A 14382-nucleotide genomic window follows, 5' to 3' on the forward strand; every position below is an offset into this window, starting at 1 on the left:
ATTTTTTAGATTACTTAAAAATCATTTTCACTGCTGATTTTTAAACCACATTAAAATGGTATAAAATGGAAAGCAGGGAAAATGAAATATGCATAAAATGTTTTAAAATGTTGATGATGGTAAGGAACGTGTAAATTTTATTTGATTTATTTGAGTACCTGGAAGAAAGAGAAAGAGAGGAAAGACAGGCTTCTGTAGGGGAAACTTTTTCTTAAAAACTGTAAAAAAAAATAAAAAAAAACTGTTTTATTTAATTATTTATTTACTACACTAAAGAGAGTCCTCCTGCGCTAGACCTTGGCTAACACGGGTTCATTGTTCTAGAAATCATAAAGTAGTCAAGACACATTGAATCAATATAATACAACAAAAATTAAAGGATATACAACAATTTAATTTTGTTGCATTATATTGATTACACTATATATCATTATAACTCTTAAGGTCTCCCAATCCCCTAAAGAAGCCCTGTTGGGCGAAACGCGTCGGGTAGGGAAATAAGATGTTGCTGCTACCACACGTTCTTCAATGTGTCTTGACTACTTTAGGATTTCAAGAACAGTGAACCCGTGTTAGCCAAGGTCTAGCGCAGGAGGACTCTGTTTAGTGTAGTAAATAAATAACTAAGAAAAAGTTTTGCGCTACAAAAGCCTGTCTTTCCTCTCTCTTTTTCTACTAGCTATGCAGATTTTTTCAGGCTGGGCACTTTGAATAAACTCTCCCTAAATAATTGGGTTGCTTTTCTTGGTTGAATTCACTATTCTGCTTTGATTTATTTAATGTTTAGGTGTTAGATTAGATGCTAAAATAAACTTAGGGTCAGGGCTTTAGGAGATTAGGTATTTGGTTAAACTAAACCTGTCCTATTGCATGCAGGGACACTTAACTGACATCCTTCCCAGTTGCACATACTCCACTTTTTGTGCCTAGCTGCTTTGTTCTGATTTGGGGAAAAAGAAAATGCCTTGTGTATACCTTGGAACAGGGTACATATACAGGGCAGGGGGCTTTCACCCCTGCCCTGTATTTTTTTTTTGCTCTATTACAAAGTTGTAAGGCAACAAATGGAAAGTTATTATGTGCAGCTGGGAAGGAGGAGTGAACCTTTTCACTGGTTCATTTGAAATGTTGGTAAAAATGTTCGGGTCTAATTTTCCAAATAACGTTAAGTTTAAAATAATTAAAAATGCAGGAGTTGTAAATTTTCAAAGCCTATCAAATATCCCAATTCATGTGGATGACAAGATACATTAAACTTGGGCCAAATGTTGTTTAGACATTCATAGGCTTACTAGAAGCTTTTCCTGTTAGTTACATTTATTCTAAAAATACTTTTTAACAAGGACTTCTGAGAACTGAGAACACATATTGTTAAAGTCCATGTAAACAAATAAATGACCTGACAGTGCAAGGCCAATGGTCAGCGGGAAGGCACGGGGGTTACCACTACCAGTAACATTGTTACCAGGACATAAGCCTCAAATCCCTGCAGCACAGCTATGTTTTGCCCTACTGGAGTGTAAGAGGGAGGGCTAATAATGCAACAAATGTTTTGTTAGGATTATGATGGCTTTGGTTTTTCACCTATGGCCACAGTGCTGTCACTTATATGCGCAGGAAGAAAAATAACAATGCTTTTACTATTAAGAGGCATGTTTACTATTAATAGGTAAAACATTTATTTTTCTGGGTTCACATACTCTTTCAAGGAAAACTAATAAAAGTATTTTTTTATTATCTTAATTATTGAACAATTTTTGCATAGATTTGCATTTTCTAATATTCCTATTTTCCATAATAAAAAATCTATTACCAATCCCTAGTATCTGCAATGCATGTGAGTAATAATAAATAGCTGATTACTTGGTTTAAATATACTTTGTTGCCTCTTCAGTTGGAAGACCATTACTACAAAGTGGAACACAGGGAAAACAGGTCCTCTTCTGTCAATCTTTTGCCCATACCTATTATTACACAGTATTTATAAAGCGCTGACATATTACGCAGAGCTTTACAAAGTCCATAGTCATGTCACCAGCTGTCCCTCAAAGGGGCTCACAATCTCTACCATAGCGATATGTCATTAATACAGTCCAAGGTCAATTTTGGGGGGAAGACAATTAACCTAACTGCACGTTTTTGGAATGTGGTAGGAAACTGGAGTACCCGGAGGAAACCCACACAAACATGGGAAGAACATGCAAACTCCATGCAGATAGTGCCCTGGCTGAGATTCAAACCTGGGACCCAGTGCTACAAAGGCTATTGTGTATCCACCTAGTAGTACGTGCCAGTGCCTTTTCCTGTTTTGGGTCTCATAGTCAGATTTTGGATACAGTATGGTAAAGGGATTGGATAAGTGGACATGGTGCACAACTCTTCATTTTCAGTGATGTGTAATTGTATATATGTACAGTAATATTTACTTTGTCTATCTGAATATACCAGCAATACCTTGTGGATAATATCTATTACGTTCATTGTTCTGTTACATTGTCTCTTCCTGTTCAACTGCCAACTGAAAAGATACTGATTAGTATCAGAAACCAAAGCTTTGTTTTTGGTTGATTGGTAGTGTAACGTGTACATGCTGCAGGAGAACTTGTTGGTGAACTATACAAAATGTTATAACCTGTAAGAGTGCATTTTATTTTAATTGTAAGTTTCTTTGTTGGAGATCACATGTCAGTTTATATCTGCTAAGTTAGGGGTTGCAGGTATAAGCAGGGATAAGCAAAAAGTTCGCCCAAACCTAGATTATAGCAAACCGGACTAAACTTCCAGCAATCACATGTCTGTTGCAAAAAGCTGAATAACTCTCTAGGTAAGCTGAGAATAAGGTTTTATTAGATTTTGGTTTACTATGTAAGGTGCGTAGCAAAGAAAAAATAGCTTTAAAATATTCTCCAGGAAAAATGCAGAGAAAGCTACTAAAGGGAAGAACAAGAAGATGTCTGCATCTGTCTGAAGACTAGTCACATAGCCAATGCCTTATAATTTGTTGTGTGATCCCTGACAAATGATTCTGGTGGGGCAGATAATTGAAAACTTTTGCAGCAGCTGAATGTTCCAAAACTTTTCTTTTGCTGCGGGTCTGCTTCAAACATTTACTTAAAGTGTACCTAAACCCAGAATTTTCCCTTTTGTCCAGACAACCCTTTTATGTAAGGTAAAAATTCTGTTGTTTTTTTTTTTAAGTGCAAAAAAAAAGGGTGCAGCACCACCTCCTAATTCTCGATCACCTAGGAGGTCAAGAATGAATGGGGCAGATAATTGAAAAGTTTTCCAGCAGCTGAATGTTCCAATACTTTACTTTTACTGCGGGTCTGCTTCAAACATTTACTTAAAGCATAATGAATAGGAGCACAAAGCCTCCCGGGATACCTAGGACACGCATCCTGGGAGGCTCTTGGGCGCTCCTTCTGCGCATGCCTGAGCGTTTTTGCGCAAAGAGAAATATTTGCCGATCTCATGCATGTACAGTGAGATCAGCATTTTTTTTTTAATCCTATGTCACCTGATCTTGCGCCTGGGTCGGGTGACGTAGAATGAAGAACAAGAAGAAGAAGAGGCTCCCGGACGGATGCTAGGACAACGCGGGACCCGATGCAGGACACCCCCAGAGGGATTGGACTCCCCTGCGAGATTGAAGGTAAGTGTATTTTTTTTTTTGCAGTTTTGAGTTTAGTTTCTCTTTAAGTGCACCCCTATACTCTGTATAACACTTATACAGTTATACAGAGTATAACTTCCTCTCTTTTCCCATTTTTACAGATCTGCATGATGCTATCATCTTCAAAACTTTGGATATTTATACAGTAGTGTTCACAAATGGACAGTTGGTTTAGTAGTGTATGTAGTTTAAATTCTTCCTAAATACCTTGATAAGCGTGCCCAGAATAGCCGATCCTGGACTCAGATAATGACAGATAAAACAAATTATTCTGTGCGATTAGCTCCATTACCAAAATACAAAGAAAACTTTATATAACATTTCATTATCATGGATTTATGACACATACCTCTTCATAGCCTGTATGCTTCTGTTTCAAACCTATTGGAATAAAAACAAGTGTTAAATTACATTATTCAGATGTACCACCTAAACAGTTAACAGTGCCAGATTTAAAATTCCATTTTCTTTTCTATTCAATAGCATTTCTGTCGTCGTCATGGATATTAAACTGAAAATAGCAAAGCCTAAAGCAGAGACACATGGCTTATTCATCTTGTCATGAGCACTGCATTACCAGAACAGATTTTGTGATCGTTAATTGTAATTTGTACAGAGCATGGAAAACCACAAACTGGATTTAAGGTTTAATCTGGACAAAATTGGCCCAAAAATCAGAATGTACAGTCCAAGTATGTAAATAGATTTTTGTAAACAATGGTAGCAGAAAAAAAGCAATTTGTTTATTTTTACTGTAGAAGTTTCAGACTACTGAATATAAGATATTAGACAATGCAGCTTTGTGTTTGTTCTCATGGGGTTTATTTATTAAATAGTGTAAGGCAGTACCCCAATCAAATCCACTTTACTGAGGTCTAAAAAATACAAATGCTAACTATACTTTGCAATTATCTGTTACAAAATAAGTTCTCCTTCCATATTTTACTACATAGGCCCACAGGTGCCTTGTGGGCCTATGTAGACATTAGCTAGCTTTTGGAAGTTGCCCTAACAGGAAGCCATGAATCTGAAAATTCTCCTATAGCCCCTATACAAAGCAAGTGAATAACATCCAACAAATGATAATCTATTGTCAGAAGATGACTAAGGTTAGATTCAGACTAGTTTTATTTTACCAAGTCCTTTACCTGCCCTAGACAACTACTATCAAACACTAGGAGCAGTTACAGGCTTTCACTGCTAGGCTTCAAACACCTGTAAAGGCCCAGCATAATTGTTCATTTTTGATGAATTTTTGGATTGAAACTGCTTGTAAAAAATGCAAATTCCTAAAAATTGCTTGCACAAGCTGTGTTTGCACATTGCAGCACCATTTCCAGCCTACGGAGGAGGTACGGGTGTCATTTAGCCCCATGTACAAAGTCCAGCCTGGGGGCCAATTGCGGCTCGTGTTCAGATAAAATCAATATTATGCGGCCCGCCAGCACTGTTGACCACGGTATAAAATACTGGCGTACAAAAAAATGTATTTTATACTTCATTAGAGTTGATCAACCGCCTTGCAATTATCGGCCCGCTACTCGGCAGGCATAATCAGACAGGGGTCCCCATGTGTGCACAGGGAATCCCTTACGTCATTATAGTGGGGGTGTGCTGTGCGGGGCCCGAACAGACCATGCCCACTGTGCACGGAGCCCGCACTGACACTGGCAGGAATCCCTCATGTCACCCTGGTGGGCATGTGCTGTGCAGGACCCATGCGGACCACGCCCACACTAACTGGTTATTGGTCGGTCCCCACACATTTTCACCTCACCAAATCTGGCCCTCTTTGTAAAAAGATTGGACACCCCTGCCCTAGACATTAACCAACACTACCGTCCCCTACCACCTGTCAAAGAATTGATAATGAACTGACACAGTCAGCCCAATGTTAAACATGTTGTGGAAGTGCTTTTGACAGATAATGCCAATTGTGCTAGTCAGTATCAATCATCAGAAGAAAGTTTAACTGGTTTATTGGTGACACTAATGGTGACACCAGTATTTAGTTTAGAGAGATTTTCTCCTATTTCCTGTTGCATTTATAGAACAGGAAGTATAAGGAATTTCTCTAGTTAGGTGCAGACTGTAAAAAAAAAAAAAAAAACAGTTGGGGTTCTATTTTACCCTGTTGCATACAAAATACATGACACAATATACAAAAACATGACAACGAGAGGGATGGTAGCTTGCATGTATTCATTTTTTTGAGGGAAAGAGTAGTGGTCAGTTTGTAAAATCCATTTTCAGAAATCATTGCTTCCCTGACTGAGCTCCTGAATAATAGCCAGGGAACACTAACATGGATCATGGCACAACCATAAAAATCTTCCAACTTTAAAGTAGACCTTTGAAGACAAAAAAGTAAACAAAAAGTCTCCAGGGGGTAGAGCTAAATGACAAAAATGAATGTCCTGGATCCTGGTGGCTTTTTGTTTTAGCTCTACTCTGTATGGCGCAGATGACACGCGTGCTCAGGAGTTACATCATCAGTGAATCGCCATTCTCCTGGAAGCCCACCACAAAGCCAGCGGTGAAGATAACGCCTTCCAAGAACGCAGTGATGACAGGTTCTGGACCTGTACTGGGTAAGCATATATGCTGAATATGACAGAAGCTCCCCCTCAACTAGATTTAGTTCCTCTTTAAAAGGAATTTAATTTTGCAGACCTTTAGTTTTGAATAAATACCTAAAATATATCCATCCTATGTACCTTTACCATTATGTAAATAACAGTTATGGTAATTATAGCTTCTAGCAAAGTGACTTCTAGACCTAGAATAGTTGATTTTTTATTGTAAATAGGTTATGGAACAACTGAGTTATGAAACAACTTTACTCAATACAGAGTCAGTATGGGCATATTGGGTTTCTGGTTTCAGTTTTTGATTGGAAATGTTCAGTTCTTTTTGGAAATGTTGATAAGCACATGCAAGGCTCATGCAATAGTCTTACTTATCTATGTATACGTATCTGTATCACTGCAAGAAAAAGAGCATTGGTGGTAACTATCATTGATACAAAAATAATGTACTCTTGCAGTTTATGAATAGTAATTTGGAGTGTTTTTTTCTGTGAATTTTTCTTATAAATAAAATGATGGTTCTAGAAGCCAATACCTTCTGCTGGCCACCATAATTCACTAATCACATTACCAATGCTTATTATATAGCACAACAATTTCCCCATGAATGGCAGAGTACCTTGTAAAGAGTTTTCTGGTAATTACAAGTTACACTTTATACTACCATAATGCATATCACAAAATGCATAGAAGTATGAGACTTTCACTTACATTTTCAAACTCACTTGATCTTACGTGTAGTGAAAGTCCGAAAAAAGATGAGTACATAAATAGTAGGTGGGAACATATTAATCCTGTGATGTTGGAGAGCCAAAACCTGCCATAAAACCCACCTGACAGTGACAGTGGTTCACATGTAGAACTTTTTGAAGAAAATGATCAAATAATGCATGGATATTTGTCAGCAAGTCTAAAAATCTAATATCATACTGTTTATGGGCAGCCACAGTGGTCCACTAGATTGCTGTAAGACCCCCTCACTGCTTATTCATCAAAAAAACAAAAAACAAAACTTTTCTATAGGAGTTTGTTCAACTGTCTCACTAAACAGATTCTGTAATCTTATCTCCTCAGCTAGTGTTATGTCATAGAACCAGATATCTTGTGGTTATGACCTAGGCACCAAGACCTCACTTCTCTCCAAATCTTGCTTCTTGTATTTTAACCTGTATTTTAAACTTTAAGGTGGATACTTTTATTACATGCAGCTGATTTATTAAAGTTCTCCAAGGCTGGAGAGGATACATTTTCATCAGTGAAGCTGGGTGATCCAGCAATCCTGGAATGGATTGCTAGCAAATGTTTTGAATCCTGGGCCAGATCCATTCCAGGTTTACTGGATCTAGCCTTGGAGAGTTTTTATAAATCAGGCCCAATATGTATTTCATTCACTCACAAATGCTTTATGCTGACGGGATATTAGTAATACCTAAATCTCTTTTGATGAATCAGATTCTTTATCACAGTGTGGTTTTGGAGCAGGGTTGTGTGATCTTTGGGTTGTGCATCTCAACAAACAAAGCCAGTATGCTGACCCATAAAACAGGGAATCTGACATTCCCTCAAACATTTACTAGTGGGAATCAATTACTGCCATTGAAACATGGACCTGGAAGATCCCCACCATGGAATGATGGAATGCCCAAATCCCTGTTTCATAAATAGAGCTCTTATAGTTAATGTTAGTTAAATTGTTGTTTGATATATCACTGATAAAGCCTTCAAGATTAATTTCAGTTAAACTTTTTTTTCTCAAAGCAGAACTCCAGCTTCCTAACCAATTTCCCAGACCCTTTTATTATTTCCTGTGTTTCTGATTTCTGAACAATTTGTGTCCAGGTGGAACAATAGGTAAAAAACGTCTCCTAGACAGCATTCGGATCATTTGTCTTGTAGCCTAGGAACCTCTGCTTTTATTGTCTGTCTATAATCATTTTTAAAGGTTCTGTACATCTGCTGTACAGGTGACAGGTGTAACAAAAAAGGAGGAAATAGTCTCTCCAGGAGGAAAACAGACAACATTTATGAAACTAAAACAGGTTTTAATTCTTCCCGTGTTTATTGATAACTAGAGTAATGGTTTTGCTAAAGTTGGACAATATGTTATAATGGAAGGTCATTGGCTATTAACTAAAAGATTTATGTAAAAGTCCCTTAGACAACAATATTAAAAGTGTACTGTACTCAGCAGGGGTGCAAGACAAAAGGTAGATTTTCTGGTTACTGGTTTTGCACAACCAATATTTCTGGTCTTTTCCAGATAACATTGCAAATCTTCACATCTTTACGTTTATTTCTGTTTTAGGGCAGACATGTTTCTGGCTGCATTTTTACACGGGGCGTTGCAGCCCTCAACCAAACTAAGGAACAGATTTATTGCAGAGAAGCTGTATAAATGTATGCTAATCCATAAAGAAGTGCTGCAAATGTATTTTAGGAATGCAAATACAGTTCAAAATTAATACAGCTTATCTAATTTGGCATGCTTGTTTCCTTTTGGTCATGTTCAAAATTTAGTATCAATTACATTTATCTGTTAAAGATAATTATGGCGATACTGGTGCAATATATTATAACCAAACTTTCATATATCTACATGGACTTTTAAGGCACCTTTTCATTTAATCCACGTCATACAAAATTTCTCCAATAAAATACATTTAAACAATAAAAACATAATATATCTTTGTAACTTTCACAAATATATGATCATGTAAACTCTATAGGTCGAGTCCCAATTTTGCTGCATTTAGCAGATTCTGCTACTTCAGGAATTGTTTGAAACTTGTATCAAAAAGGAACTGTAACAAACGTAACAACATAACAAAACACTTATAGCTTCTCTTCTCAATCAAATAATAATTGATAACCACACATTTTACAGTTCAAAACGTTGTTTAAAAAATGTTTACATGTTATCCTGACAACAGGTTTGCTATTACAATTTCTGTTTTGAGAAGGGAATTTAGGTAAAACACTAGATGACAATAATAATAATATTAATAATAATGACTTTACTGCCTGATATTCAGTGGCCTTAAGGCCTGATACACAGGGCCTGAATTATTAAGGCTGAAGAGGATACATTTTCAGTGAAGCTGGGTGATCCAGCAAACCTGGAATGGATTTCTCCAAAGTCATTTGCTTTGTGCTAGCAAATTATTTGAATCTTGGACTAGATCTGTTCCAGGTTTGTTGGATCACCCAGCTTCACTGATAAAAGTGTATCCTCCCCAGCCTTAATAAATCAGACCCACAGTCTGTTGCTTCTGCTTTTACAAAGTTGGATTACAGGTAGATGAGGAAAAAAGAAATCTCTGTGAGGTAAGGCTTCCCACTGTATGCTCCAATACACAAACAAGAATGATGGGTTATACATCATATAAATGACTATAGAGACTTTAATAAAGGTTCTTGTAACTACAATTGGTTATTAGCTGATACAAGCTGATTAGGAGTGTAGTTTTGTTATCACTGAGAAAAAAATAATTTTCATAGGTCCACATTTACTAAAATATAAAATGAGGTAAAGTAAACATGAACAGCCAAATTAATGTTTTGGCCTGAATTCTTACACAGAATTCAAGGAACAGATTTATTGCTTAATAAATGTATGCTAATCTATAAAGAAGTGCAGCAGAGGTATTTTAGTTATGCAAATGTGTCTCAAAATTAACGCAGCTTGTTTCCTTTTGGTTTTCTTTGATCTTCTTTAAATGATGAAGTGAGTTATGTACAAAATTTAATATTAATTACATTTATCTGTTGAAGATAATTATGGCGTTACTTGTGCCATATCGGAAAAATTATAACCACACTTTCATATATCTACATGAACAGCCAAATTAATGTTTTCCATGATGAAAAAAAAAATATCCTATTATATTTGGACAATGTATTGGACAATGTATTGTGAACATATTTTATTTCCCTTAATTTCACATTTTTGGAAATTATGACCATGTATAGTTTTTGACCAATGGTAAATTAAAGCCATGCATACTTCCTCACCAGTGTGTAACATATAAGTTTTAAAAAAGGCAAATAATGCAATGAAGAAACATCTTGACAGCTTAAAATGTATAAGTTAATAAAATGTTTAAGTTTATAGTCATTTCAGGTCTCTGAAGGTTAATGTTCTTAAACTATGCCAATAATCCTTGTCAGAGATAGTGCAGCCGCAGTACACCATGACACTTTCCAGTTACACCAGGGTACTCTATAAACCATATATGTCAGTTTTTATAAAGATTTCTTTCCAAAAGTCTTTCAAAAATGAGGTGTAACAATTGGCGTGTATTTTATATGATGGCCTAGAGGTTGTACAATATTTAAACTAAGAATTGTGTAAACCAAATCAGTGTTTTATATAACTGATACTGAAAAGATACCCCGAGTGATAGGCCTCCAAGCATGCTGATGGGTTGTTATGGCTGAATACAATTCTCTGACACCTCAAGAGACCCTGGGGACAGGAATTCAATTTGGCAGCTTTTATCTAGTCCCATTAGTACATTAAATCAAACACACAAAAGCACACACATTCAGAATGCCGCAAAGAATGCGGCCATTTAATAGGGTTTCACATACAATCTGGTAATGGAAAGCACGGAATTACAAATATAACTCACAACTGGCCTGTGCCGCAGACCGATAACCACAAAAATTAAATCCAAATGCCGAATGTAACAAACCGTACCATATGATAAACCATTTCTGAGATTAGTAATGGGTATAGTTACGGTTAGTTATGTAATTTCTGCATTCTCATTCAAGCTACAGTATAGGGCTTTGCCATGCATGAACGATATCCTCATTAAGGGTTAACCTTAGAAATGGAAGATGCTAGTGCCTCACCCGAACACTAAGGCTGTATTCTACACCTGCCTTAGGCAGTACATAGCTGCAGGCTGCAGAGATGAGAATGAAATGGAGAGCTTTGCTGTTTCCAATGTGGGAGCTAAAAACCAAATTAAAAAAGGTATTTTTACACCGTGATTTGTCTTTTTATAGAGACACTTACCCAAGCGACAAAAGGCCTCTGTGGCTGCTTGTCTTATGTTCTGCATGATGGACACAGAGCGAGAGAGAAGAGAGGAAACAAAAAGGAAAAGAGGGAGATCGAAAGAGAGGCAGTCTGCTGTGTTCATCACTGTGCTAGCTCCACTACAGAGAGACTTAGGATATTGCCAATATATGGGCAAGGAAAAGAGAAAAAGAAAAAAGAAACATTTCTGCTATTGGGGGAGTTCAAACAGCAAAGGTTGCATTAATTTTTTGTACATCCAAAAATCAAGGATCTTGTAAGTCACATAAAGTATAAATTGAGCTACGACACTTCATCATTCTGTTACATTCCTGCATTGGGCTTAAAGTGCCTACGTTTGAAATATTCCAATATATTGATATAAAAATGTATTAACCAAAGACTGTTACAACAGTAAGCAAACATTAAAATGGCTTTTTGTCTTTCCAGCAGCATTTGTATGGATATGATATTATTATTTTTATCACACAGTATTTATATAGCACCATCATATTACGCAGCGCTGTACAAAGTCCATAATCATGTCACTAGCTGTCCCTCAAAGGAGCTCACAATCTAATGTCCCTACCATAGTCATATGTCATTAACACAGTCTAAGGTAAATTTTGGGGGGAAGCCAATTAACCTCAGTGAATGTTTTTGGAATGTGCGAGGAAACTGGAGTACCTGGAGGAAACCCAAGCAGACATGGGGAGAACTTATATGTAGAGTAAGTATTATTATCTATGAAAACATTTGTGGAGTCCTGGTTTAACAAATTTTGTTGGACCATGACTTTTTATAATTTATTAGAGATCCTCCAATAGAGATCCTCCAACAGCATAAAAGTTGCACTGAATTGCAATAAGAAAATATTATTATCCTTCCACGATACATTAAATATTCTGTTTACTTTTGTAGCATAATTAAGTTAATATTGTCATCACTGTCAATAAAGGCTGAGTTATGAAAACCCAAGCAAGAATGAAAATGATCACAGTCTAAAGACAATTTTTCAGGGAAAGCCAATTAACTTAGCTGCAAGTTTTTGGGTTGTGGGAGGAAACTGGAGCGGCTGAAGGAAACCAACACAAACATGGGGAGAACATACAAACTCCTTGATAGTGTCCTGGCCTAAATTCGAACCTGGCCCTAGGTGTGCAAAGGCCAAGAGTTCTAGCCACTGAGCAAATGTGACAATGTATTTCTAATTTCTGTCTTATTTTCCTGTGCAATCAAAGATAAACATTATTGGGCATTACAAATAACACCAATATTGTTTGATGGTTTTCAGACCCTTTATGTATGTTTATGACAAAACACATAGCATTATTTTTACTGTTACATGGGTGGCTTTATTAGTTTAGATGCACCACAGCAACATGTTATTGTAGAAGGTTGTGTTATTATTAGATCAGTATGGTACAATATACATGACAGTATGTATAAATGACCTATTAGAACTACAGCATTAAGCAATGTTATCAAACCAATAGTAGCATCATAATGATCCCATTTTACTATATCATAGTGGTTAATAACTGGTCTGGTCACAATTCATTAATAATATTACACAGTATTTATATAGCACCATCATATTACACGGCGCTGTACATAGTTCATAGTCATGTCAAAGGAGCTCACAATCTAATGTCCCTGCCATTGTCATATGTCAATAATTTAGTCTAAGGTCAATTTAGGGGGAAGCCAATTAGCTGCATGTTTTTTGGATGTGGGAGAAAACCCGGAGGAAACCCAGGCAGACACGGGGAGAACCTGCAAACTCCATGCAGATAGTGTACTGGCTGGGATTTGAACCTTGGAACTAGCGCCGCAAAGGCCAGAGTGACAACCCCTTGGGCCACCATGCTGCCCTTTTTGCAATGTGTATCAGTTTTTTTCGACAATCTTTTCGTTGCTTTATTGTTTACACGATTATTATTTTTAGTGGTATACATTTTTTGGAGAATATTTATGCTTGTAAATATTTACCATAAAGCTATGCATACATATGTAGAAAACCTAAATCTAATCTTATCCTAAGCCTGGAGTGCTCCATAATAAAGTTGCAAGACGCATCCCTACACATATAAACATACTGCAATGCCAGGGACAGTGCAGGGAACTATATCATACCCATTGCTAGATACATTGGTGGCCATTTCATTTCATAGGGATCCTGTTGGGCATTTAAAATTTCCATTGGATCACCAGAGACAATGGTAAGCATTATTTGTAAAGGCGAACGCAATATATGCTAGTAAAATTAAGATGTGGGTACCTAGCTGAAAATAAGCAAGAAACCTCCTCGCCAACAACAAGTAACAGACACAGAGGTCTGCTTTCTTACTAACTTATATCAAATAAGAATAAAAGAAAAGATGGTCTGTACAGCAAAGGTTTTTAGACCACATAAACATAAATTTAATGAAAAAAATCTGGTACATACCAGAGATTATCTTATAACCCAACGCGTTTCGCTCACAAGAGCTTCCTCATGGGATTCCTTGAGATTTTGTACTGTGTCAAAAATAACATATACAGTACATGTATACAGCAACATTTTATTCATAACATTTATGTTTATTTGGTCCAAAAACCTTTGGCGTACAGCCCATCTTTTCTTTTCTTCTTTTTTGATATACCTTACAAATAAGGGCAAGGCAAATAGGAATAATCTTCATATTTAGTTTGTGACTTCAGGGATAGAACAAACAAATACAAATTCTTACTAACTTAAACTTAGTAAAAAATGAAGGAAAAAAGAAAACATAACAAAAAGTTTCTCTCACTTTTTACTCCAGTGATACAGACAAACAATCAAAAACTGTGTTTCTAAACCTTTCCTGCCATATCCAAAACTAAATGAAGCTTTTTTTTTCTGGGGTTTTGTTGAGTGCTTTCATTCCTCATGAAAATATTTTTTCAGTGACAGTGAAAACTGATTACAGTGTAACAATTTAATATTTCCCACAGTGAATTCACATGAGTAAGTTGTCACTTCCAATCTGAACCATATATGTAAACAAGTATTTGGCCGAAATAGCCACTTTCAACAATAACAGCTTCTGATATGGATTAGAGCTGATTTCTCA

The 14382-nt window shown here is 36.5% G+C and overlaps 1 protein-coding gene across 2 annotated transcripts in view; it reads right to left on the reverse strand.

Annotated features, from left to right (window-relative positions):
- The window catches only part of CDK15 (cyclin dependent kinase 15), a 91518-nt gene extending 80116 nt beyond the window's left edge, over positions 1–11402 (reverse strand). For both annotated transcript variants that reach the window (XM_072418754.1, XM_072418755.1), the window contains exons 1-2: positions 11285–11402; positions 4023–4054 (exon numbers count right to left, since the gene is read on the reverse strand). In XM_072418754.1, the coding sequence (XP_072274855.1) occupies positions 4023–4054; positions 11285–11330 (78 nt within the window). In that variant the 5' untranslated portion in view covers positions 11331–11402. The remainder of the gene's footprint in view (positions 1–4022; positions 4055–11284) is intronic.
- Between the last annotated feature and the right edge of the window lie 2980 nt (positions 11403–14382).

This window comes from Pyxicephalus adspersus, chromosome 7 (assembly GCF_032062135.1).
Source record: "Pyxicephalus adspersus chromosome 7, UCB_Pads_2.0, whole genome shotgun sequence".
Taxonomy (NCBI): Eukaryota; Metazoa; Chordata; class Amphibia; order Anura; family Pyxicephalidae; genus Pyxicephalus; species Pyxicephalus adspersus.